At 40.3% G+C, this 27627-nt stretch overlaps 1 protein-coding gene across 1 annotated transcript in view; it reads left to right on the plus strand.

Moving 5' to 3' along the window:
• Positions 1-27627, plus strand: part of DNAI1 (dynein axonemal intermediate chain 1) — a 138492-nt gene that overhangs the window by 12888 nt on the left and 97977 nt on the right. Inside the window, exons 4-12 of the mRNA XM_032205523.1 lie at positions 111-191; positions 1752-1875; positions 2605-2684; positions 3766-3924; positions 5732-5791; positions 8171-8305; positions 16701-16785; positions 17669-17786; positions 20252-20295. Of these exons, the coding sequence (XP_032061414.1) occupies positions 111-191; positions 1752-1875; positions 2605-2684; positions 3766-3924; positions 5732-5791; positions 8171-8305; positions 16701-16785; positions 17669-17786; positions 20252-20295 (886 nt within the window). The remainder of the gene's footprint in view (positions 1-110; positions 192-1751; positions 1876-2604; positions 2685-3765; positions 3925-5731; positions 5792-8170; positions 8306-16700; positions 16786-17668; positions 17787-20251; positions 20296-27627) is intronic.

Consider the following 27627-nt stretch of genomic DNA (forward strand, 5'->3'; position numbering starts at 1 on the left):
TGAGGTATTTGCAGCAAACTAAGTATAAAGGAGATGGTGATTTTTTAATGTCCTATGTTGCATTAACAGTGGAATATTATTTACGATACTATTTTCTTTCTCTTCCAAAGGAATTAAAAGAGGAATTTACACGTGTTCTGACAGCTAATAATCCTCATGCTCCCCAGAATATTGTCCGATACAGCTTTAAAGTAAGTGTGTCATGACCTGTAAAACCAAGATGAGTTTTTTTTTTTTTCCCATTAGCTATTCTTCTGTTTTCTTTTTGTTTATAACCAGGTAAATTTCTTTTTAATGTGGCTTCATCTTGTTACATATTTACTGCCAATGGTTCCTAAAGGGATTTTGCAGAGGGTAATAGCATAAAAGAATTGACATATATATTCAGAAGCAGGAGATAACAGTAAGTCGGCAAGTTCTGGCAGTGAACATAATTGGTGCAGCTAATCTAAGGCAATATTTTTTCCATTCAGTGGTGGTTAGAAGACAAAACACAGTGCTTTATTCAGTCTGTGAGACAGTTAGGCTTCAGTATCCTCTCATCAAGATGCCTTGTATGCATTATAGGAGAGCTCAGAAATGTGCTTTGTGAAATCAGTGATAAGAGCTTTATTTCATGATGAGTAGGAGTGAACAGGGGAGGGTGCATCAAAGACTGCCAGGAAACATCCAAGAGTCACACCTTCACATTTCCGTGTGTAGAGCATATGCTGCATTACCCTGGAACAGCATTCTCCAGCTAGTATGTACAGCTGGCAGCATAGGCTGCTGCAGGGCCAGAGAGGAAGGATGACTCTGCCTCCCACCCCTTCCTTGGAAGGGTTGAGGCAGAAATGAGAGTACGCGGGGACAGCTCCTTCAGCTCTGGCATTGGATTATCCCCAGTCTTAGTCAGGGAATAGACAACCGGTTGATATTGTCCTTAGCCTGTCTCATCTCTATACTTCTGAAACTAGTTTGACCAACACTTATGTTAGTTCACCAGAGAAATAAAATCAGTCTTATGGAAGCAAATAAGGTCACTTTTTTTTCTCTTCTTTTTCTCTTCTACTTGAAATTGTTCTATGTGGTGATGCATGATCTCTATCTTATCCTCCATGGTGAACGAAGTGGGCTCACTGCTGTGTTGTTATTCGTACAGGAAGCAGTCATATTTTTACAAAGAAACTATTGAAACATCTGCAGTCTGCAGTGGCTTCTGACTGCTTTTAGGTGTAGCTCATAGTCTTAATATATAGTTTAGGCCTGAGAGTATGACTGCACTGTACAGTGATCTACAAGCAGGTGCCAATAAAGCTGGCTTCAGATAGCTGAATTAGTGCAGTGCTTATAAGCCTGGGCACAGTACTAAGTGCGTGCACTGTCTCCAGATCAGAGCTGCTCTCTGTATGGTGCTGCTCTTGTATAGGTACGACAACTCATTCAGGGATCTCAGCACAACAGGACACTGGCGTCTCTTAGGGAGTGCTACGCAGCAGAGATGTACTAGAACTATATTTAAACTTCCTTACTGTGATAGTGGTGGAAAAGTAGAGATTTCTTTTTCTTGATTCTTTTCCTCATATTTTTAATTTGTGGCTTTCAGTGTCCTGAACTATAAATAACTGCTGGAAGGAATTCAACATAGAAATGTTAACAGTGAACATATATTTATCACTATGGAGCGCTTTAGCAATGTAGGCTACACAGTATGTTTGGTTTAAAAAATACATTTCTCCATGCTGGTTGTGTTGTTTTTTTCCTTTTTGTAGGAACGAGCATACAAGCCAATAGGCTATGTAGATCAAACAGCCATCCACTTCTCCTTGAACGGAAACCTGATACTCAAAGATTCAGATGAAGGCAGACGACAGAGTGTGAAATCTGCTGTATCAGGTTGGTTTATTATCTGAAACCACCATCATTTTCAGCTAGGCACTGGTACCACTTATTAAGCATAAGGGAATGATCATACTTCATGACCATTGAATTCAACAGCTCCTGTTTTGACTTGCATCTTTCTAAAGAAACAAAAACAGAAAGAAAACAAACAACAACAACAAAAAACAAACAATCAGACAGATGTTTGCACAGTATAGAAAACAATGCATGCTTCCGGAGCTAGGTGAATGCTAACACCACCCACTGAAAAGTTCAAAGCTATTTAGTGTCTCTAATCATCTTCCACTACCACTATAATTAGCTGGACATAACACATCTAAACTTCTTAGCCAGCTTTGAAAGTTTCAGCCATGGTTTAAAGTCTTAAAATCTTAAAGCACGGTGAGCATTCGGGAAACTGTCATATACTTGACCCATGTCAAGTATACAAGAAGTCCACAAGAAGTGGATTTCAGAAGTTTGATTTGAGTGGAGATCAGATTTTTGATTTAGTTCAGTGAGAATTATTACTGTCTAATTCTAATAATAACATTGTCTCTTTCTGTGGCTTTGAGCAAACAATCAGCCTGCAGACTGGGAATTGGTTACTGTGTTGTCTCATGAGAGAGCAGTAGAAAAGGATGCATCTGTAAATTAACACTTCAAAAGATAGAAGAGTCTGCAGAATATGGGATAATATGTCCTTTTATCCTGGGTTTATTCACTTATCCCTTTTGTCATCAGAAAAACCTTCTCTTGCGTCTTCTGCAGTAATATCTGAAGAGACAGAGATTAAAGATGAAGAAGGCACAGAAGATACTCAGGTAATACTCCAAAGTCATCTGAGAGCTGTCCACTTAATTTTTAATATTAGATTTGAAACTCGCTTTATTGTAAAATGGGTTTGCTGAGATTTTTCTGTGATTTATTCTTGAAACATCTCCTGAGATGTCTCTGCGGTAGCAGATATCCTGCACTTTCTACTAAATAGCTGGGATACTCCTGCCTTTCTTCAGTTTAGAGAAAGTGTACAAGGAGATGACAGGTACCTACACACTAGGTCTGCCTTCATCCAGATATATCAAGATAGAGTGTAATTTGTTGATACCTGGAATCTTTCTGGACAACATGTGAAATCCCAACTTCTCTAAAAGGTAAGCTGCTTAAGAACAAAGTGTAAAGGAATGAAAGCAGCAGGCATAACTACCTGAATTAAATAGTGGCCTGACTTAAAGGCAGTTGGCTGATTGGGACAGGAGTATGCTCTAAGAAGTTTCTTCTTACCCACAGAGTGTCAGGCCCTGTAATCAAGTTCAGACTAACTTCAGATAAAGCTGAGTATCCAGAAAGAAAATTAAAACACAGAGTAATGGGACTCTAATACAGTCTTCTGGTCCTTTGGTCCAGTTATTTTTTATCAAAGGCAGTTATGCTATGTTATCCTATTTATATTAGGCTCAGTTTTAAAGTAACTTCAGTTACTGGTCTTCCATCTTCCCATCTAGATATTGTTGCAGGATCTTCTTGCTCTGATAGCTAGATATTTCCTGATTTCCATCTCAAACATTTCAATCTTAATTTTTTTCCATTGTCAACTTGTAGCCATTTGAATTTGTTCCAACATTGCCATCTAGCTGAAACAGCGTTTTCCCTGTAATCTAACCCTACCTGTCCCAATGGGATATTTCTCCAGTACCATGTCCTCTTGGCCATGATTGGACTTACTCACTTATTTGCCTATTTCCCATCCGGGTTAAACCACAACAACTACTGACCCATGAATCTTCAATAACAGTCTTTTCTCATAGGCAGCAGAATTCCAGTAGTCTGTGAAGAAGTGTTTCTGAAGAAGGAAGGAGACGTATGGTCTTTTCAGGGTGGAGTTACTACTCTATTCTCTTTCAGGCTGAAGGAGAAGAAGAGGCAGAGGAGGCAGGAACAGCAGAGGAAGCTGAAGCAGAAGAGGCAGAAGAGCCTCCTCCCCCAAAAGTGAAGGAGCAGAAGCTTGCAAACCAGTTCAACTTCATTGAGAGAGCTTCAAAGACGCTCAACAACCCGTTGAGGGTACATTAGTACAATTTCCTTCAGTGACAGAGGAGGATCTTTCCTTGGGGATGGCATACGGACCATCAGTGTTTGTGTGTCATAGTACACAATATCCTTGTAAATACTGCTAGGAGGGAAAAAAAAATACTTTTTTTTTTTTTCCCACCTGTGGTAAGACAATGTTTGACTATGGTAAAACATTAAGGTTAGTAAAAATGTTGATTGAAAAATTCTTGCCTCATGGACTTTTGGACAGCCTACAAACATTTTGGTGCTACTGTAAATCCTTATACCTCCACCTGGAAATATCATTTTTAATGTCTATTTTCTCATCTGAAAAATAAAATTTAGAGAGCAATGGTTAGGGTAGCAGCTGAGGGCTTGGAATCCACTAATTCAGTTTCCTTTTACCACAGAGTCTTTTTATGGCCTTGTACTTCAATTTGTGTCCATGGAACAAGGACAATAACTGCCCCTATATCAAACGGATTAAAGTTTTTAAGCTTGTGCTAAGCACAGGTACAACAGTAACTGATGCAAGTAAGCATGGCAGATCCCTCCCACTATGTGCACATACTTTCCGATCAGTACAGACGTAAGGCTTTTTGTTATTTTCCTAAACATTTTGCTGAGCCCACAGCCATTCCCAGTGAGTATGTCTTCATGGGGCTTCCTGACTGAGCAATACCAGTGAGAATGGCCCCCATTCAAGACCTCAGACTGGAGCTTTCTGAGCCAGAGATACATTTCAGAGGAAAAAAAATCATGTGTTTCCCTTGCTGCACTGAAATCGTAGTATATACAGCTTCTCCAGAGAGCCTGACTGCCTTCTTGCAACCTGAAGTGGTGGGCCTTTGCATTTGATGACCTTAAACAGATCTAACCTCCTAACAGGCATATCAACTCTACTCACTAGTAGAGATGGAAGATCTCAGGAGAATTCATACAGTAATGGGGTACTTGCTGCAAAGTCCCAGCAGTCTTCTGCATCTATCAAAAATCTGTTCAGAGGCCACAGAATTAGTTATTTCTCTATTTGTTATCTGTTAGTTGATTTGTTATTTCTCTGTCCTCAGCTCTGCATATTTACTTCCCGTTCATTTTATTTGGCGAGCTTTGAAAGTAGAATCTAGCCCTTAAATATCTGCGAAGTGCTGTTGTTCAGTGTACAGGATGTGCAGTTTCCACCTCTGAGACTGCTTTATTTCAGAGGTCAATGAAATGCTACAGGCAGGTTCTTTAAAATGTCCTGACACAACAATTTTATGAAAGAAAATGCTGTTCCATGAAATGAAAGTATCACAGAAATATATTAAGTTCATTCAAATTTTGTTGTAAGGGTGATGAAAATATTATTACAGTAAGATCAAATGAATTGTTTATAGGTTATTATTCTGTTCAGCTCTTTTGTTTTGACTGTTGTACCCAGCTGGGATTTTAATATTTAGGTCAAAACTATTCAAATTTGGTAGGATATCGGATATCATAACTAGTAGCACAATGTTTCAAATGTTAGAGCTGAAACAAACCATTTCAACACCTTTGAAATAAAATACTGAAATTAAATATTCTAAGAAGGTTTTGAAGAATAAAGATCATCTTGTGGACTTTCTTTTGGTCTACAGAAAATCTGTGTGGAGTTGCATGATAACCAATAATGTTTCTGTAGTGCTTTGGGAATTATTTGAATGCAGAACTAATCCAAGATCAATATTATTCTAACTATCTGCTATGAGAAGACAGTTTCCACAGCTGGACTGTGTTGTTGTAAAGAGTCCCAGTGCAAAAATTACATTTATTTATTTATTTTTATTTTTTTATTTAGGAAAGAGCATGTCAGTCGGAACCTACACCTTGTAAAAACTTTTCAGCCACTGCTAACCAGGTATATCCTTTTGACTGCATAAGCTTTCTTTAGAGCATACATAGGAAAATGAGACATGAGAAAGGAGAAACTAAACTGTTATCTTTGCATCCTTGTACTTGGATGAACTCCCATACTGAGGCTTTGATCTCTAGTTTAAATCTGAGAGCAAGTTAACATGGCCATGTTTTCTGCCTTAATGGGTGAACTAGCTAATGGTTTATATTTCTAAGGTCAAAAGTTTTTGTTTAGCTGCTTTTGATTGATCACCAGCCGCCCTGAACAGTTTGCTTTAAGGAGTCTTAAAGGCATGGAAATAGGGAACCACACTGTGAAAATGGGTGTGGGCTAAGCAGGAACTGGGAGGCAGCTGAACTCTGCAGGAACAGGGACACAACTGCAGCTGCATGTTGCAGGCCCTGACTCCTCCTGGGATATAGCTCTCAGACTGGGGACTGCACTGTTGTTGAAGAATTTCCATCAATACATGGGAGGTAAGCTGGTCATTTAGGAGGAGCTGTGATCCATCATTCACTACCCGGTCAGATCAATGGGCTCTCTCAAAGGGGAAGAACAAAATAATGAAAAAATATATGACATGTCTGTTGCAATCTCCACTTTGAGCACTGTGCGTACGGAATAGAAACCTCTGAAGATTTCCTGCAGCAGGGAGTTTACAGGGGTTCACAAAGTTTCTAAGAGAAGATTTGACATACACAGATTTATTTATTTATTTATTCATTCATTTATTTATTTATTTATCTAAACTTAGCTATAGGAGAAAGCAGTCAACAGGTTTCTAAAGCCTGAATTTGGACACAATGAGAACTATAGCATAAGACACATGGAAGGCCCACACTTGAACCCTGTTGAAACAGACTTGGGGCTGTTTTAGGTAGTAGGAAAGTGCCTGTTTATTCACGATGAAGAACTGTTCCACAATTGTTTTATATTACTTTCTCCATCTATTAAAAGTATGAAAAAAATATTGTGCATGATATTTTACGTGTGAAACATGCTATAGCTTTCTTTGGCAAGGGAATACAGCCAATTCTGCTGATTGCTTCTCACAGATACTTACAAGGTATATCTGTGTTTATCACTGATACAAATCTTGTCTCAGACAATGTTATCAGTGTATGACAGGAACACCCAGGAGAAAGAATTAAGCAATGACAGCAACTAAAATGCTATTGTAGGCGAGTGATAGGAGGGGAAGGGAAGGCGTCTCTGTCAAGCTGAAGACTGGAACCCAGTTTATTTCTGAACTTCAAATCACAGAGTAATTGGTCTGAGATCTTCAATCCCTTCAGCTGGAGTTTCCTTTCCTTTCCTTTCCTTTTTTTTTTTTTTTTTTTTTTGACAGTGAGGTGACCTTAGAGTTGGAGAATATATAGCTATTAAGATAACCAGGCTGTTGCTGAAATTTTGGCTGAAATGTTTGAAAACTAAGAGAAAAATATTTTCCTTGTTTTTGTTTTATTCCCTTGAAAATTTGGACATTAAAAATACTTCAACATAAGGTCTTTTATCCTAAACTCTTCTACCTTATTGTTTTATCTTACGTTCATATTTCCTCTTCCAAAGGTTTCTGTTCTGCTCCTTCTCTCACTCTTTTCATCACATCATTTTGTCTTTTCTCTGATATTTGGAACATCTTCTCACTTCTGCCTGCAAATTTATGACACTTTTTTTTTTTTTTTTTTTTTTTTTTTTTGTGCTACATGTTTCTACTACCTTCTTTATTCTAGTGTTCCACTCTCTTTTTTGTATTTGAATCACACTCCTTCTCCTAAGCTGATGTGTCAGAATTAGATCATCTTTTCTTTTTGCTGAAAGTAACATAAATGCTTCAGATACAGTACTAGTACTCCAATACTAATGAATAATTGTCAAGTGGAAAAATGACTTTTGGATCTACTCAAGTGAGACATTTCTGGCATGTGGCATAGCAGAAAATGTAAAACTGCTCTCAGTATCCATTTCATCATATGCTGCAGAGTTAGAGTCCAAGATTTAAATTGTGTTAAGCAGCTACAATTTAATTTTCCAACACCACATGAGAAATGTCATAAAGCAGATGTTTAATCCATGTTTCCTATTAAACACTGTAAATTAGCCAAAAAGAATGTCCTACAGAAAAGGATATGGAGTCAAAGCACCAAGAGAGCTCCCCCAAGGGAAAGGAGGTTGTTAGGAATGCAATACCACATTCTCAGAGAGTAAGACATGCCCTGTCAAGCTCTAAATATCCAGGGTTTCAATCCTTCATTTCTTGCATAATAAGCTTCTGTCAATGTTACCATTGTGAAGACTATCATATTTTTTGTGATGATTTAGATGTTTGTTTTCTGGCATGTACCTAAATCCTGATAAATCCTGCCTTCGTCTGTCTCTCAGTGGGAGATCTATGATGCCTATATGGAGGAGCTTCAGAAAATGGAAAAGTCAAAAGAGAAGGAAAAACCAAAAGCTCAGATAGCAAAGAAAGAAGAGAAGAAGAAGGGAAGAAAGTTAACTTCTTTGGAATCACAGGTATATTTCACAGCACTGGAAGAAGTTTGCTGAGAGTGGTGGTGGATGCTTCCATAATGTAAGTCAGGTGAAATGCAGCAACGCGTGCTGGCTATGTAGCAAGTTCTCTCAGTAGGCAAGTAATAAACTTAAGAAATGAAAATATTGTTTTTTGCTAGGAACTGTATTTCCAAAACGGGAGTTCCATTTTTGAATTGCTGTACTTTTTATGAGAAAGCAACAGTGTGAAGCCATAATCTTGACTTCAAACCTTATTCCAAGAGGGATTTATGGCTTTTCTTTTTGTCCATTACCATGTTTGTATCTCATTTTTGATTAGCATGGGAGGCATAAAAGAAAGAGGTAGAAACACTCTGACTTTTCAAAGACTTTTCTATGGGATGAAGAGGTAATAAGTATAATCTTTTAATCTGACAGGCAAATAAATTTAGGATTCCCTCAACATTTTATTAAAGCACTGTAGTGAAACTACTTGTTATTATTTTTATGATAATGCTATATAATTATAATACATGTATTTTATAGTTGCATACATAATACATTGTATCTAATACATAATTCTTGGAGGCTTGACCTGGATGGCAGCGATCTTTGATGCATTGTTTATTCAGTTAGTTGGAAAGTGACAGAAATGTCTATCTCCAAGGCTTGAAGCGCTGTGCCACGCTCATTAATTACACGGCATGGTGCTATCTCAGTTGTGGCAATGTGACCATCCCAAGCAGGGGTCAGCTGCCCTGAGTCCTGTGGAGTAGCAGGGTGAATGGCAAGGGCTGCTGGCCAGCAGCAGCCTCCGTACGTCTGGTGTCTCAGAGCAGCAGGTATCATCACTCCTTCCAGGCCAGTAGCTCAGCTGGTCTTGCAGTGAGGATGGCACTGACTCCTAGTCCTGGCTGCTCTGTCCTAAGGATTTGCTTCATGTTCCAAAATGTTTTCAGAGGGTTCAGGAGGTTTTTAGTACTGGAGTTTAATCTATATATAATAGTGGGTGGTTCTTTTTCTCCCCAACCTAAATTAAACCTAACTTGCATTTAGAATGAAAACTGAAATATTACCATATTGATTAGAGAAAAATGCACTGAGAACTGTAACACAGAAACATGGAATCCAGTTCTTAGATTGCCCCTAGTACAGATGTAGATATATCAGTGTAACTAATGTGCATCTATATAATATGAGCTGTCTTCTGAAACTGGTTTTAGCACTTTCATATTGTATGCTGATACAACTATAGAGGATTTGGTTGGTTTAGCTTTCCCAGTAGCACTGTGCCATCAAAAGTCTTACAGCTTGAGCAGACCAGAAACATGATCTGACAGGATTCTGCCTGTGTAGAGTGCCATTGAAATTCATGGTCCTTTCTAAGCTAATAAACCTTTCACCTGAGTAAATGTCACAGAACTAAGCTTTAAGTCAGTGATACAATTATGAGCTTACAGAGTGGGCTGCTAAAAGGTGATCATTAAAATGAAATAAAAATTCTACCAATGAAACAATATTGTAAAAAATGCTGCATGCTCAACTGACAACAGTGGGAATCTGAAATCCACTTCCCTCCTTTTGCTGCTTTGACTTTCACTTGTAGCACTTAGCAGAAGACTTGCAGGGAACCCAGAAAGTCAATATGCTGAAAAAGTGAACGGGAAAGCCTCCTTATGCAGAACCAGTATCCAAAATTGAAACCCACTGCAAGGCTGGTGGGTCAGTTTGAAGTACATGAAAAAAAATGCTGAATTTTCCAGTCCTTAATTGGAAACATTTAATCTGGACTAATCCAAAGCTAGACACAGACTTAAAACAAAACAGGCATTACATCTGGTTATGTGTACCTCTATGTGACTTTGGGCCCCTTGCTATAAGAAAGGTATTGAGTTGCTTGAGCGTGTGCAGAGAACAGCAGCAAAGCTGGTGAATGGATTAGAAAACTAGAGTTTCCAGGAGCTGCTGAGGGAGCTGGGACTGTTTAGTCTGGAGAAGAAGAGGCTGAGGGGAGACCTCACTGCTGTCGACAAGTACGTGCAATGAGGTCGTAGCACGGAGGCTGCCAGTCTCTTTTTGTAGGTGACAAGTGGTAGGACTCAGGTGACAAGTGATGGGACATGAGTAAGCAGTCTCAAGTTTAGAGAGGGGACGTTTAGATTGGACAAGAGGAAGAACTTCTTAATGGAGAGGGTGTTTGAGCATTGGGACAGGCAGCCCAGGGCAGTGGTGGAGTCCACACCGCTGGAGGTTTTTAAGGTGTGGACGTGGCACTAAGGGATGTGGTTTAGTGATAGGACTCGGAGAGTCAGATTGATGGTTGGACTTTATGGTCCTGAAGGAAAGGGTAACTGTGGCCTTTTCCAACCTACATGATTCTGTGATTGTATGAAAATTAAAGATTGGTGGCTTCAGAATTTGTTCTTGTCTCAAGTTAGTAAATGTAAAAGTGGGTTTTGTGGAGTTTCCAACTCACAGGTTATATAGTTTGGGCTATACTTATTGATTGGAACAGAGCTTTTCCTACCAAAGACTTTCTGAGGACATCCTGCCTTTGATCATTGCTGAAGAGTAACTGTGAAACATCAAGCAGGAGATGTGGCTGACCTGTGCAAAGGCTAAAATCAAGGATCCCAAGGCTAGAAGTAGTAATTGGTTTCCGCCATTGTTTCTGTAAGGCTAGCAACTGAACAGGAAGACACTGTGAGAGCTACCAAGAAAACACAGGATTCAGCCCAAAGGGAAGACGAGAAATAACTTAATGAACATTAGTGAAGCCGGATCCCTGATGGAAGCTTTACTATGATAAGAGACCATGAAAGAGAAGATCCAAAAACTTGAGCTGCAGCTGGAGTTGACAGTAAGGGTCAGGTGAGGTGTTGAACATAATGAATTAAAAGAATACTGAGGCCCAGAGAGCAGATGACTGGGTGAGGAAGAACATGATCCATGAAGAAAAATGTGGCCAAAGGCAGAGAAGAGAAGGAGCCTTGAAGTGGAACAGAGGGCCTTGCTATGGGAGAAGAGGTAGAATTAAGGCACTCAATGCACTGAAGAATGAGGAGAAAAAGCAGGAAAGACGTGGTTTGGCAAAGAGAGAGGCAGCTAGCAGAAAATGGAATGGAGACAACCAGGGATTCCAGCTGAAAGAAGGATGAGTATGATATAAAGAACAATATGAGTGAATAAAAGACAGGGTGACGGAAAGTATTTGTCTGGTGCCTGTGATGATGGGCTCTTTTAAATCTCTCAGTACGTGTGTCACTCAAATGGAGCTAGAGAGAAGAGGATGTACTACATCCAAGAGCAGGGATTCAGCATTTGAAACCTTTCCTCAGTTTTCAATAAAGGGAGCAGAAAAGAAGATGAAGAACATGGAATATCAAAGAGGAATGATGCAAAATTTTCTGAGATGAAAATAGTTGTAAGCAGAGAGAAACAGGCAGAAGCATTGCATCTGCTTGTCCTGTTCTTACTGTTCCTGAACCATCTGCGTATGGCTCTTGTTAAAGAGAGGATCTTGGCCCAGAGATACTTGTGGTCTGATCCAGTACGACCCTCCTCATGTTATGTGAGCAGAGAAATTACGGTGTCTGAGGTAGAAGCAAAATTAAGCAGAGCTTAATGCACCTAAGTTGATGAAAGCTGGCTCCTCTCACTGTGAGGTGACAAGACATGAAATCACAAGTAAGAATCACAGGTCTGATAATAAAGGATCTTTCAAAAGAGGGGTGGAACTATGTAGTTGGAGAATAACAAGGATAGATTATATGTAAGAGGCATAAAAATGGTTCCATTAGTCTTACCTGTACCAATACATGGCAATAGATTTAATTCAGAGGGAAAAAATACAGAAATGGGAGTAAATATGAGAAAATAACATATATGTTTGCCAAAGTTAGGCTGTATCCAAATAATCTCATCTTTCTTCTTTGGTAACAGAAAAGTTGTGGTTTCCCTTAACAAGGAAATTGTAGTAAAGATAATCTAGCTGAAGTTCTGTAAAGCTATTGCTCTAATGCCTTTGGGGAAATGATTAGGTAAACCAGAAGGGTTGTAACTGGTACAGACTGAAATAACTGGTGGAGAGGAAGGCTGTGCGTTTTGGAGTATTAAAAACTCTTAGATAAGGTGAGGGCTTACTATTGAAACGGCAGGGAGAAACATGAGTGTATCAGCTGGCGAGTTGTGGCTCTGAAATGGCAGTACATTGCTAGAAAATTGTGTATGAGGGTAAGCAGAGAAATGTTATTTCTGTTATGTCTGTCCCACAGTAGCACTCCCTGTTTCCGAGATATGCCCAGTGAGATAGCCCAGACCACAGGTTTATAATTATCATTTGTAAGCGCATGGATGACCAGCAGTTATTTTTGAAATAACAGCTGAAACCCAAATGCAATTAACCTTCACATTAGTGTTCGCCTGCTCCTGTTCAACACAAGGAGAGGGTGGGCTGTTACCAACTCCCTTGTCTTCATTCTGCTGTTTACAACGTGTCAGTATTAAAAAATAATGAAAACGAACAAATTAGCACAATTCTAGAAAGGAATAACTACTTGACAGCATTCAAACTGGGGTCTCTATTTGGGATTTGCAGTGGGTGTTTGCAGTGCATGGAGGTGTTGGCTGGGCAACAGAGACCAACATGTCTGTACCATGTTTTTTTCTTTGAAAAGCTTGGAGTTCTTGTAGTAGCAGTATATGTATTGCAAGAAAGATGAGCAGTTACTGCTTTGGTTTTAGGGTGGGGTTTGTCTTCTGGATATAGTGATATATCAACAGAAGCCTTGTTTCATGCTGCAAGGAGCGTGGAGTTGCACATTGCAACTGGCCAGCTGCTGAGAGGCAAATGTGAAGCAATTAGCGTTGATGAATAGTAGAACAAGACCAGAACATTTATTTTCAAAGTACCAGCCCATTATCTATCTTAACATATGATTCAAGTAACATTATAGCTGTTCTAAAAATAATTTATGCATGGAAATAAATGAAACAAATTTGTTAGCTGATTAGCTCTCATTTGGCTAGTTACCCCGGAGTTGCCCTACGAAGAAAAAAATCATTTCAAACAGATCTTTGAAAAATGAAATTATGCGTATCATTCCCACTGAAGATTTATTTCAGTAGGATACAGAATAAATCAAACCTGAAATAGCACAGGATCCAGTGAGAAAATGACTTACTCTGATGCAGTTAAATGCTAAAAAATGTAGTTATTCATGGCTGCATTGCTAACAGCTTAGCTACCTAATAGGAAAGCTCACATAAAGCTCTTTCAATTCATCTGGACAGTCTCCTGCATTGCAGAAAACGTTCCACTGGATAATACATTATTTCTGTAATTACAGGCTCTTTTTGTTTTAAACTGCTTACCAATGACAACAACAAAAGAGATTTTATAGATGTTGCAGGATCTAGCATTCATCTTTGAGAACACAATAAAGCAAGTCTTGTCTTCTGCTCTTCAGTCCAGAATGATGATGTCTCTGGTTGGAAATTCAGAAAGTTTGCAGTGCAGCTTTCCTTGGATATGTAAGAGAACAAGAGCTACAGTTTTGCTCATGTCTGTAGGGTACAGCACTGCTGTTCTTCCCCAGCTCCTTCCAACAGCACAGGCATGTTAAAAAGGAAGAGAGATTTTTTTCTGCATAGTAGGTGAATAACAACTTAGCTAACACACCTGATGAACCAGCAGGACTCTGTGGGATCCATTCTTTATACCTAGTAATGATGACTTTTTCAGTGTTGGAGAGAAAATTATTTATTGCTCTTTGCTTTTTCTAAAACAAGTTGTAACCTTTTCAACATTTAACCCCTGTCAATTAAGCTTATTCAGAGCAATATACTGGTGGCAGCCAAGGCCTTTTTTTAATCACTATCCCAATATTGCTGGACAAATGTTAGCGAAGGTGAATTGCTTCTTTTTTTTTTCTTTTTTTTTTCTTTTTTTTTTTTTTTCTGGGAAATGGTTTAAAGAATGACAGGTCTTATTGTGGCAGAAGCAGTAATAGCAACTTAAAGTCAAAAGAGTGAAATCCCAGCAATTGAGAATATTGATTTCTACTTGGTATGTTTCAAGTATCCTCTTTCTCTCCCTCTTCAATTTCTCTCAATACTTATGAAGTCCTAGAGTCTAAGGAATATTTTGTAGAAAATTAAACTGTTGACATTTGAAAACATATGTCCCCGTGCTTCTATAATTCTGAACATGGCAGTAATTTTTCTGTGTGGTTCTCAAGAAGTCCTCCCACTGTCCTAGGAAAAAGATGAAGAACACAAGAGTGGTCACGCTGATTCAGATCAGGTCTCTAACCATAAGTTAACATGTAAGGAAGGTGGAGAACGCAACAAGTGTACATCATACCCTGCCTAGCCCCAAATACTCTTCCGGCCTTCAATACCTACAGCTGTTTCCTAGGCTTGATGTGGTTTGGCACATAGGTACTGTGTATCTGTTCAGTTTTCCTTGAACTCACGTAAAATTCTTGCATCTGCAACACCCTTTGACAGGGAGTTGCACAAGTGTTGTCCTTCTGTAAATCACCTCATTTTCTTTGTTTTTAAGATGATTTCCACTAACTTCACTTGACAGCCCTACTTTGTGTATTGGAAGAGGCAGTGACTAGTCATCTACTGTCCATCCTCTCAGCTTTTTTTTGGATTTCACAGACCTGTTTCATGTCTTATTATGCCATCTCCTCCAGACTGGCAAGTCCCAGCCCACTCAGTTTTTCCTGGAACAGAAACTATCCCAGACCGTGAGTCATCCCTCTTGCTCTTCTGCAAACTTTTCCAAGTTCTACTTTATTCTTTCTGAGGTGAAAAAGACTGTAGACATTAATGAAGATGCAGGCAAACTGAATTTATAAAAAGTGTTATAGATTATAAAATTACTTTTTTTCTCATTTGTCCTGTCGTCTCTATGCTCTTGCAGCATAGAGATGTTTTTGTTGAGTTTGTGCAGGGCCAAAGAAAGAAGCAGAGGGCTGGGATGCACCTAATCCAATGTTATATTCTTGGTTCTGATTGTGAGTGTGCAATGGTTTTGACAAGTCATTTCATTTATTTTTATTTTTATTTTTATTTTTACTTTTATTTTTATTTTTATTTTTATTTTTATTTTTATTTTTATTTTTATTTTTATTTTTATTTTTATTTTTATTTTTATTTTTTATGTATAGACCACTCTGTGGACTGTGCCAAGGATGGCAAGTTTCTTTTTAGTGTCCTCACTGAGAAGGAAATCATGCTGTGCTGGCAGCCATCAGTCCCTGGCAGGGGGTTGAAGATGAAAGGCTTTGAAACCCTGATGGGACTTTGGGGCAGCAGTTGTAGGGGGATTCAGATCCTTGGAGCAGCATGCTGTCATAGCAATTTCCATATGCCTTGGTATTCTCACATAATTATGCAGAGCTGTGCTGTCATCATCCTCATGGTCCTGCACAGTCTGGGTGCTTTTAAGCTCTGTCCCTCCAGTTACTGGCACATAGACTTATTGTCCTACTTGCTGGTTAGTTCAGCTTGGATTTTGCTTGTGTTCAGTCAAACACACACAGGATCGGACACTCACACAGAAAGAAATTGGTAGGAATCAAGTTTAAAAAGAAGATGGTATGATACTGTGGTGATCAGGCACTGGGCTCAATCAAATGAGCATACTGACCTGCCATATGCCAACCTAGGGACTGCTTGCCTTGTGAGATGCCACTCCCCCAAAGGTCTCCAATACTTGTATACCTGAAGCTCTTTCTGCATACCTTCACACCTACAGGTTTACCCACATGTGGTGTTTCTTGGCAGGGAGGATGGGATTGTACGCAGTATCAAAGCAATTTCAACAAAAGCTGGATAGCAAACTGTCCTTTGCATGTTTATTATATATTGTACAAGCTCATGGATCTATGTATACATCAAGTTGGAATTACCCAGTGATTATCTGGAGGATTTCTAAATCCTGTGATCTTAACTTAAGAGATGATACCATAAAGCTCTCCAGGCAGATACGAGAGGATGCTGATGAATGATCAAACATGATTGTGTTACTGAAACTATTGAACTATTACCAGGTGAGGTGGGGGAGGGATCGTGTGTGTGCTTTTAGCTCATCCCATCATGAGATAGACTGGATGAGCTGAGGAAGACAAGACTAACCACCTTTGCAGACAAGCATCTTGCCATTGAACTAAATCAGGAACAAATTCCGAAGTTACTGCAGCTCAGGTATAGATGGTATCTTGCTGAACTTACAGAATTATTGCCTTAATTCAATTGCCCTTATCATTAGGTGCTAGTGTGAGGAGCTTCAAATTATCCTTTAGCCCAGATAAAAAGACTCAAGTTTTTAAGTCACAAAAGGTCTGAAGGACTTGTAAAAAGGATATAAATTTTCTCTTCCTTGTTTATCTTTTTTCAACAGAGTGATGATATAACCAAGATCTCAAAGGCTGCTAAAATTATGGAACGAATGGTGAATCAGAACATATTTGATGACATTGCGCAAGGTATGGCCCTGCAGGGAGATGCGGTTTGCACTCAAGCCAGGAATTCCTGGACTCCTGCAGGAATTCTTTCCTGCAGATGAGTGGCCACAGCTGTAGCAAGAATCACAATAGATCCTGTGGGGAAGCTAGGAGGAATTTTGGCAAAAGATGCTAAGGCAGAGGTTGACAGGGGAAGATTGGAGTGCAGTTAGTGCCTCTGTGGGCAACTGGTTGGTTACCTTATGGCATGCTGGTGTCTCCAGTGCTAAATGTTAGAGAAACAGGGCTAAAATGAACAGGGCTAGCAATTGCTGACTCACACAAGGCAAACAGGACAGCAGTCTGCCATCACTTAAAGGAAATGCACATCATCAGTGTTTGGAGCAGGGTGGGCCAACAGGTCTGGTAAGCATTGCCCTCCTGATGCCCTGCCCTCCCTCAGCAGGTGGTTCCTTCCCTCCTGGATGCAGGTGCTGGTGACAAAGCAGCCAGTGCAGAGCAACCCTCTTGCTGGCATACAGGCCCCATCCACAAGACATATGTAGTGCTGATGTTATTTTGCAAGGGTTTTCGTATCTTTGCTCAGCCACCTCCTGAAAGGCCACAGCTAGATCAGGGAATGGCTTGAGGTCATTCCTTGCTCGGGGCTGCTGCTTTCTTTTTCATCCTTTGTCTGCTTTCAAATCTTCAGCTTTTTGGTTTAAGGACTTGGTGCTGGTTAAAGTGCATTTACAAGACTTAGATGCTGTTTTGGGGTTGAGATGTAAGGACTGAAACAGTTTTTATACTAACAGTCAGGTTGTACAGAGGCTATGAGGCTCTTTCAAAGCTTATCTGTTACTACAGCATGCTGATGTATTTCAGGTTTATTCAACAAGACCTATTCTTTGATTCTTGCTTTTAGATTTTAAATATTTTGAGGATGCCTCCGATGAATACAGGGACCAGAAAGGAACCCTCCTCCCACTCTGGAAGTTCCAGTATGACAAAACCAAGAGACTTGCAGTTACTGCCATCTCCTGGTAAGTCTCTTTAGTGCAAACTTGCTCTCAGCTGTTTTGCAGGGAAGTGCAATTAATAATCATGCCACCTTACAAGGCAGTGCTGGTTTCTGTGGGAACACTTTTTTGAATAATTACAGTCACCTACTTTCACACCTAAACATACCAGGTGCTTCTGGATGGGAAGCACCTTGTGTGAGGCTGAGTATGCCAGCCATGGGACATTCAGCAAAAGGTGAAGATACAGCAGGCTTGGGGCAGTGCTAGGACAAAGTGAGTACAGTTAGCAGAGCAAATAAGAGTCCCTTCTTGGGAAAGCTGGGATGGACATATAGTGTCTTTGGATATTCCAGGCAGTGGAAGCAGGGACATGTGGCCTGGAATGCCATCTGGATGTGCCGGGATGGGATCAGGAAAGCCAAAGCACAGATGGAACTGAACTTTGCAAGAGATTCAAAGAATAACAAGAAGGGATTCCATAGGTACATTTGTCAGAAAAGAAAGGCCAAGGAGAACGTACCTCCCTCTGATGAATGAGAAGGGAGACATGGAGAAGGGTGAGGTACTGAACAAGTTTTTTGTTTCAATCTTCACTGCCAGTCAGGCTTCCCATTTCTCTCAAGTTTCTGAACCTGTAGGCAAGGGCTGGGGGAGCAAAGTCCCTCCCACTGTAAACAAAGAGCAAGTCCGAGACCACTTGATGAAATAGAGCAGGTACAACTTTATGGGACTGAATGAGATGCATCCCAGGGTCCTGAGGGAACTGACTGATGTAGCTTCTAATCCACTGTCCATCATATTTGAAAAGTTATGGCAGTCAGGTGAAATCCTCAATGACTGGAAAAGGGGAAACATCACTCCCATTTTCAAAACGGGTAGAAAGGAGGACCTGGGGAAGTACAGACCAGTGAGCCTCACCTCTGTGCCTGGAAGATCATGGAACAGATCCTCCTGGAAGGAGGCACTTCCAGGACAAGGAAGTGATCCAAGCCAGCACAGCCTGTTTATTTCTGATCAGTCCAAAAACTGTCACTGTTTTTAAAGCACCACTTTAAAATCAACTCTCTTTTTTTCTGAGGTGTTATTATCATGGTAATTACCATGAAAAAATATTCATCAAAAACCTGGATTAGTCCTTTACTTTTTAACATGATTCTCCCGAGAACTGTTTTGATCATGCGCATAAATGTGAGACTTACATAGCTCCTGCTTTGTGCTCCTCTGCAGCCAAGCCTCTTCCCACTTGTTCGTGGGGCAGTGTGATCGCATCTGTGTCTTGCCAAAGAGGATCTATGGAGAGACAGAGCAGGACTGCAGTCTTCTGTCTTTTCTGTCTTTTCAAGCCATTGCAGTTACTATACTTTAATAGAATATTGAATGTAGTTGTGTGAGAATTACAAAATAGCACTAAAATGAGGTATAAAATTGGGGATAAAAGGCGTCTTTTATAGGTAGCTTGTGTTGCAGTTATTCTTGCCTCAAGGAAATTATAACAGAAAGATGGCCCTGGAATTGGAAGAACGACCCCAAATTGCTTTATGTAATAAGCTTTTCTAATTTAATTTTTGTTCTCATATTGTTAGCAGTGACAATGCATTTAGTGGATAGAGCAAGAGCATTAGGCTGCCTAGGTATCAGCCCAGGTGAAGAATGAGAAATGTTTTTGTTTTTTCAATTCAGAATAGTCAAAGAAAAGAATCATCAGGTAAGTTTCATTTCCATTCGTTTCAGTTCCATCTGTTTCACAGAAAATTTGTCATTGATTGTGCTGTGTGATCTTAGGGCCAGCAACAGTATTGAACTTTTTCCCATGTAAACCCTACACTAACTGTCCACAAACAGCAGAAGTTGTAAAAGTAGATGTTTTTCAAATAAAGGGATTTAAGAAGGCATAATAGCTAATTAGTCAGTCAGTATGCTTCAGCAAATATACTGATCATCTCTTCAGTCAGAAGAGAGTTTCCCTACCTGGTCTGTGGTAATGATCGTGAATTTTTTAACTGATAGCTGTTTCTGAAAGCATCCATCATTATTTAGTGATAGGTAGGGAAACTAAGTTAATTGAGTATTATTCTTGTGTGGGTTAGAAACTTCTTTATTCTTGCTTCTGAAAGATGGATACCACCACATTCCTGCCTTTTTCATTTCCTCAAAGACAGCATTTTTAAAAGTGAAGATTACATGATCATGGAGTACACAGGCCAAGAATTGATGAAGATTGATGTTGTATCTCAGTCTTTGCCATTTTTATGCTTTTCATCTACTGCTGTGGTCTTCAGATGTTCTGTTTCTTGTATGCATGTTGAGTCCGGAAGAATTACTTATGCATGAACTTTACTAGTGCATATATTCAAAGGGTCAAGCCGTTAGACTGTATGCAGTCCTGTGGGAATGGGCTCTGATGTTAATGTGTGAAACACTGTGCATTTCTGTGGAAGAATATGGTTAATAATAAATGAAAACTTATATGAATTTTCTCATTGCAGGAATCCAAAATACAAGGACCTATTTGCAGTGGGGTATGGCTCTTGTAAGTAACGAATGCAGAAGTGTCATTGAGGGATTTAAAATATTAAACTGGTTAAATTGTATTATACTGCACAGATTGCTTCTCATAGAAAAGACTCAACGAATTTCATAGCTGTAAATTAAGATTTATCTCAAGATAGGAATTACACCTTTACATTCTTTGACATGAACAGCCTTCCACAAATAAATAGGCATAGGCAATGTTAGCTAGGGCTTCTGGTTTATGATAGTGCTGACTCTCCCTTTGGTCAAGGACTTGCCTCTAGAAGCATCACTTAATTCTTTTTTGCTTACCTGATGCTCTGTGATTGGCATTTCCCTGTTCCCACTCTTTGGATTGCTGAAAGACTAGATGTTTTTCCAGAAGCTAATGGTGAGATACTTCTTTGAATGTAAACTCATTGTTCTCTTGTAGGGGGACATCTTCTAGGGATGTCTCAGAAGACAAGCTCTCCACTAGGGCACATCAGGCCTGTATGTTGTGAAAAGGCACCTCCCCTGCTGTAGTGTCTGGGATTAGATATGGGATAATTATGAGCAGCTATGGACATCTCTGGTTCAGATTTTCCTGTGTTAATCCATTGTAATTTCTATCCAGTATTATTGCTCTCACATTCAGGAAATAGAATTCTAACAAGTTGATATTTTCTCACCATTTTTGTGCTGTTTTGCTATGTGCCTTACATCTACCTGCTCAGTTTATCTTTGGATTGTTTTTTGTTTGTTTGATTTGTTGTTGTTGTTGTTTGTTTTGTTTTTCATTTTACAAGATGGGAATCATATCAACAACCTTGCTTTTCCTCTTGTTCAGTGTCTCTTATTGCTACAGACAAAATGACTGCTGTATTCTGAATTCATTTCTTCACATCTCCTCTTTACTCCTGTCTAGACAGAACAGTTAAGTCACTGTGAATAAACTTTCTCTCTTCCATTCTTCCACTTGCTTCTCTTCTCTAGCTCTACCCGAAGTGCTGACTGTAATGAATAGCTTCTTAGGCAAGGGATCACATTCTAGTAGATCTCCCCAGGACCACTGCTTCCCAGATGCGGTGAAAACTCAGTAACTGAAGTTATTTAGCAGGTATTCTGTATTATGGCGCTGGGCGTGGGGGAGATTGTGCCTAACACACACACACAGGGTTACTGGCAATGTGCTTCTATTAATGGGATATATGTGTGTTCATTTCATTTCCTGTAAGTCTCTTGCATATTCATTAGGTCTCCGAATAACCATTAACATAGGTTCCTGCCCCTATTCGCATGTGTACTGGAGCCCTTAGGTGGTCGTTGGGGTGTACTCTGGTGGTCTTTTGGTGAAGGCCAGAAGTCTTCTTTGCTGCTAAACTTCTGACCCGTACTTTTTTTTTGACAGATTTCAGCAGTCCAAGCCTGTTCTTGCTGGTTCTATTAACTGTGTGTACACCGTCTTTTCCTCCCTTATCTTTAGGGTCGTCCTGTCCTTATGGTTGATTTACAGCATACTCCCTGTCTCAGTCCTGTCCTTGTGGTTAATATACAACATACAGCTGTATTAGCTAAAACTTGCAAAATCAACATCCTTTACCTTGTTCCCTGTCTCAAAATCCTAAAAGAAGGAGAGCAGTTGAGAGACAAGTTTTCCTGGGGTCTTTCTCACACAGGTCTTTCTGACGCAGGAAGTATTGGCTCCTCAATTTTATCTTCTCAGTGGGGTACTCCGTAAACTTCTGAAGTCCTTTCAAAGTGCCTCTGAGACTTGCTAGGACTCTAGTCTTTCCCACTCTGTAGTTCGTGTTCAGTCACATTGCTGGCATTTTCATATAGTGAATGGTGAACTTTACCCCTGAATTTTGCTTCAGATGGGGTAATGTTAATGAAAACAAATATACAACTACCAAAATCCCAAACTATTTTAAGTCTCCACTGTTGGTTTTGTTTGTTTATTTGTTTGTTTTTCCTCAGAGTTTATGAAGGCTAGAGCAGTATCCTACTTGTCCTTCTCCAGGGCATCTGCTCCTGGGGAAGATGTCCCCACCTGACTTACCAGTTATTCTGAAATGAAACAGAGAGGGGCTGAGAAAAGAACAGTACTGCAAAGGAAGCAGAGCCTTCTCCGTGCTCAAGAAAAGGGTAGGCTACAGAATGGTACTCATAATTTGTGAGAAGGACCAGGTGTTTTGACCCAGTCTCCCAATTGTTTCTAGCAGGAGAGCTTTCCTTCTTCTCTGAGTGTTAGTATTTATTTTTTTTAAGTAAAAACTGACTCTGCTGTAGAGCACTAATAATCCTCTGTCTGGTTTGAAATCAGTCATGGGGCTACAGGTAACCAGCATTTGAGAATTGCAGATAGCAGGATTAGTAACTGAAATTTTTACCCTAAGCACTACAATGTCTGGAGTTCTTTGTGGAGGACAGAGAGTAGGGGAGCCAGAGAGAGGACCTTGTCAATAGGAACATCTTTGCCCACCAGCCATTTCAGTTGCTCTGTGTCTGCCTGCATATTACAGGTGGACATTTTTTGCTATCATTCGTTGGGCTGGAAAAGTTATAGTTTGTTGTGAATATTCAGAACTAAGAAGGCAAGTTGTTTGGTGTTTATTTTAAGTGTACACTTTTTTGAGTGGATGCTGAAGGATCTCAGCTGTGATAAAATGAGTAATGAAATTCAGTGTCGAGAAATGTAGTGCATGTGTAATAAAAAGCTCAGCACTGTGCTCAAAGGAAATTGCAGTTATTCAGGAAAGTAGTCCTGAGGTCACTGTAGGTGTTTCTTTTCAAACATTTGATAGTGCTCAGCAGTAGTCAAAAAGGCAGATCAAAAACTGATGGGAATTATTATGAAAAAAAATAATAAAACAAAACTTCTGGATACAGTAGAAACAAAATAGAAAGCTACATATAAAGCAGCAGAAGAAACAACAATAGAAAAATAAAAAGAATAAGACAAGATCTGTGATATATTGACATCTTGATTACTGTGTGCAGTTCTGGTTTTGAACTATGAAGAAGAAAGCGTTAGGCTGTGGGATTATGGAAGAAGGTCCAGAAAAAGACAACAAGAGTGATCAGAGATATATATGATGACTTCTGTATCAGAGAGCATAAACAGACTAGGACTCTTATAATAGATAAAGGAGAGGGGATTTGGTATGGCTCTCTAGAATCCTGAGTGGCAAGAGGACAGTGAAAAAGTGTCAAATGTTCATTATTGCCTATAACACAAGGATGAGAGAGACCTTACGAAATTATTGAGCTGCAGGACAAATGCAAATTTAAAATAGAATAATATAATATGTAATGAAATTGTGGACCTTTTCTTCTTGTCCTCCATGCTCTGGAGGACAAGGATATACATGGAATTTAAAGATCAATTCACGGAAGGGCAGTTTGCTGCTAGCTATTACCAAGGACAAGTCCTCTGATTCAGTGAGTTCATAACTGCAAGTTGCTGGAAACTCTGAGGATGTACAAGGGGACAGACATTTCTCTTGTGCTCTTTAAGCAGTTGCTACTCTGTCCTCTTGGAGAGAAGACACTTGGCTACAGGGGCCTTTGGTGTGGTCCCAAATAACAGTTTTTATGTATTTTTCTGTGCTCTGACAATAAAACCACAGAATCACAGGTTCATCTAGGTTGGAAGAGACCTCCAAGATCACGCAGTCCAACCTCTGACCTAACACTAACAGTCCCCACTAAACCATATCACTAAGCTCTACACCTAGATGTCTTTTAAAGATCTCCAGGGATGGTGACTCCACCGCTTCCCTGGGCAGCCTGTTCCAATGCCTCACAACCCTCTCAGTAAAGAAGTTCTTCCTAACATCCAACCTAAACCTTCCCTGGTGCAACTTTAGCCCGTTCCCCCTCTTCCTGTCACCAGGCACATGGGAGAATAGACCAACCCCCACTTGTCTTCACTTACACTAGTAAGGATTACATTCTGTGTGCAGTATTGCAGCATTTCATTTTTCTCTTAAAATGACATTTTTCTCTTGAAGTTAATTCCATCTGGGTCCAAGAAAAGTTCCTGTTAGTTTTCTGAGAAATGTAATTGGCCTGGCAATTTCTTTAATATGGCAGGCAGCAGATATTCTGAAGAGCAAATTAGGATCAGTCTTTGTAAAAGAAGGCATGTCAAGAAATGCTCAGGATATTCCTCACCTTGTACAGCAGAACAAAATCTTATTGTGCTCACAGCTCCTGTGCTCAGAGTGCCATAATTAGGCAGGGCCTTCGCACTGCCCTGCCACCCAGATGCAGAAGAGGAGATGCAAGCTCAGTGATGGTAACCTCCCGACTCAGCCTGTTCCAACAATTGTTCTAACTTACTACAGTAGGCAAGACCCTGGCATCTGTACTCTGTGGGCTGTGCAAAAGTGTTTGCTGTTTGTGTTAGATATCAGTGCATGTAGCATGCTAAGGGTACTGGATGCTGCCCGTGTACGTTGTGCCAAATGCAAAATGCAGATGTAGAGGAAGCCCTAACTGGATCCTAAGTGGCTTGCAGTCTAGATGGGTAGGTATCTCATTTTTATAGCAGACACAGAGGGCGGAGTCTACCTCAGCCAGCTGAGAGCTGGGAGCTGAGTCTCTGCCCTGAGCTTCCTCTGTAGTCAGTGGTGAGAGATCAGCACATGCAGAGGCCATCTGTCCTGCCCTAAGGGTGGTGTCCAAGAAAGGAGCTAAGTAGCTCTCTGGAAGGGGTCATCTCTCCCATAGACCACAGACTGAGCCTAGGCAGAGCACTTAGACTAGATGCTTGTCTCTTAGATGGCTAAAGTGAGGAGAGATGAATCCTGCCTAGAGCAAACAGCCTCGTGTTCACACAGGGGTTGGGGTAGAGCCAGAAGCAGAACCCAGATCTGTGGATCTGTGGTGACCATAATTACATCACCAGTCTTTTGTGCAACATGCCTTTGGCAGCACTGCCAGGATGCCAGCTACACGTTTGTCCTGCTGCCCAAAGTATACTTTCTGAAACAAAAGGTCCCTTGTTTTCTGTGGGTCCATTTCACTCCATCGCAACGGATTCTTTGCAAAGAGGGGCCTAGCCTTTTGCTTGCTTTTGTATCTTGTTTCTGGAGGTTTCAACAGTGATTTACTTGGATGGGGTTTCAGATGCTAATGGCATTTCTTTGGCATGAGACAGTCTCCTCTGAACAAGGAAATATTGTCATCATAATTTGCAATTCAGGTTCTTTGCTGCCTGGATAGAATTAATTCTTATTCCCATCAGGAGGAGCTGTCTTTCTGGTTTTGTTTTTGCATAAATGAGATCGCTGGATTTCTGGCTAGATTGACAGCCTGCAGTACAGGGTTCAGAGGGCTGTGATGGGGATTGGGCTTGTGTTTTGCCTTGCTCATGGGAGCACCACAAGCCCAGGCCTTAGTAATCACCTCGATTCATGTTTCACAAGCAAGAGTGCCTCTGACAGCATTCAGAGATGGCTTTTTATGTGCAGCTCTGTCTGTCAGTACATGAGGTGAGTAAAGAAAAGCAATATCTGCCTGGCCAGTGTACTTTCTCCTGCTTTTTCTTTGCACTCCACAGATGTAACTTTTCAGTCACAAGGATGAGTGAGGAGTACAGGCTTGCACCCAGAACATGGATAATCTTTCATTTACTGCCTGCTTCTGACCGACACTGATGGATGGGCATTGCAATGAGGATATTCCCCGATGGAACATGCTCAGAGTGCTTCAGAGAGAACAGGGAGAGGAGAAAATGATCCAGGTGGCTTTAAGAGCAAGGTACTGCAGCTTCACTCCTATGCTTTGTAGGCATGGAGGTTTCACAGCTGGAGGTTTCATCTCGCAGCAGATCTTTCACTCTTGCAAGTCAATTGAATCTACTCTTCCTCAGTGCTCCATGAGCACGTATCACTTAAGGATGAAGTGAAGCTCCTCAAGGAATTAGCTCCACAGTGACACTGAGAAACCTTCTCTCCAGGAAAGGTAGTGAAAACAAGTTAGCAGGATGAATGTAAAGTAAGATTGGCATGGACAATGAACCTGCTTCTTTTACCTTGCAGACAGCTTCTCTGCAAGGGTCTGACAGACAACTGAATGGAGAATCCATGACTACACACCATAACTGGTGATTTGCAGAATCAGGACTTTAAAATAGGAGCTTAGAATAGAGAAAATGACTGGTAACAAAACTTCCTCGCTTCTGGAGGGTAAAAGTCATCCTGCAGGGACTAAGAGAGTATCTTTGGAAGTATGCTGTTCTCTTTCTTTCCTTTTGTGCAAGAAGCCTGGATTCCCTCTAGAAAGCAAAAAGTGGAAACAATAATTAGTGGAGGATTCCCAATGCACCGTTCACTCCAAAGATTTTACGAAAATTAAAATCAGCTTCATGTTACACAACAATTAGGTTCATGCAGAGCCTGTTCCAAATCCCAAAGGCTTCTGCTAGGCCAAATACTTTGTTTTCTAGCGTCTTCCAAATACTAATTTGAGAGGCACAAATCACGAGTAGTGGAAGCCAAGGTGGCCTGCTTCCAAGTTCATCCAAGGGAAAGAAATTCGTTAGGCACCCTATACCCTCGTGGTTTCAGAGTGTGATTCTTATCTCAAGATGCTGTAGAAAACCTTAGGTGTTGAAACCTCGAGTCTTGGAAGAGATAGGGCAGATATTCTCTGACAGAGTGTAGGATCCTGAGCATATAAGCAAAATGCTTTCACCAGGCATCAGGAAGGACTCATGATTTTCAGAGCACCATTTCAGAGTTGTGCCCTGCCCTGCCTTGCACCTTCTTTTCAGTTATGGACTGTCTGTTGACTAAGATTAATCTTCAGAAAATACAAGTCCAGGAGCCAGGGTAGATATCAGGTAAATAATCAGGTAAATAATCAGGGTAGATATCAGGTAGATATCAGGTCTTTCCTGATCCTGGGAAAACAGCAATCAAAGAATTGAAGCCTAAGCTCTCATCATAACTCTCCTAAGGGAACTCTCCTACAGCTGTTCTGGGCAGGGTGGTTGTGACATTCTTCTTGGAGTCAAGAAAAAAAGTCATGGGCAGTGAGGCTGGATCCCATCCTACATTCACATGCTGGCTGGAAGATTTATCTTAAAAGCTGGGTCAAAGCATGTGTTTTAGAATGATGCTCAATTTCCATGTCAAACTGGTGAGATCTTTACATCCCCCATCCCCCTCATACTGTTCCATCTTTGATTTGATCTGCCTCTTGGTAAGTGATGTCTCATTTCAAGGTTAAATTTATCTAATTTAAATTTTTAACCATTGAAGCTCATTATTATCTTGCTGGAAAAGCTTTTTGAGCTTGTGGACTACTCCCTTCTCCATGGGTAAATGCTCATATGTATTGATGAAGCATTATCTCATTT

The sequence above is a fragment of the Aythya fuligula genome, chromosome Z (assembly GCF_009819795.1).
Source record: "Aythya fuligula isolate bAytFul2 chromosome Z, bAytFul2.pri, whole genome shotgun sequence".
NCBI classification, from domain to species: Eukaryota; Metazoa; Chordata; class Aves; order Anseriformes; family Anatidae; genus Aythya; species Aythya fuligula.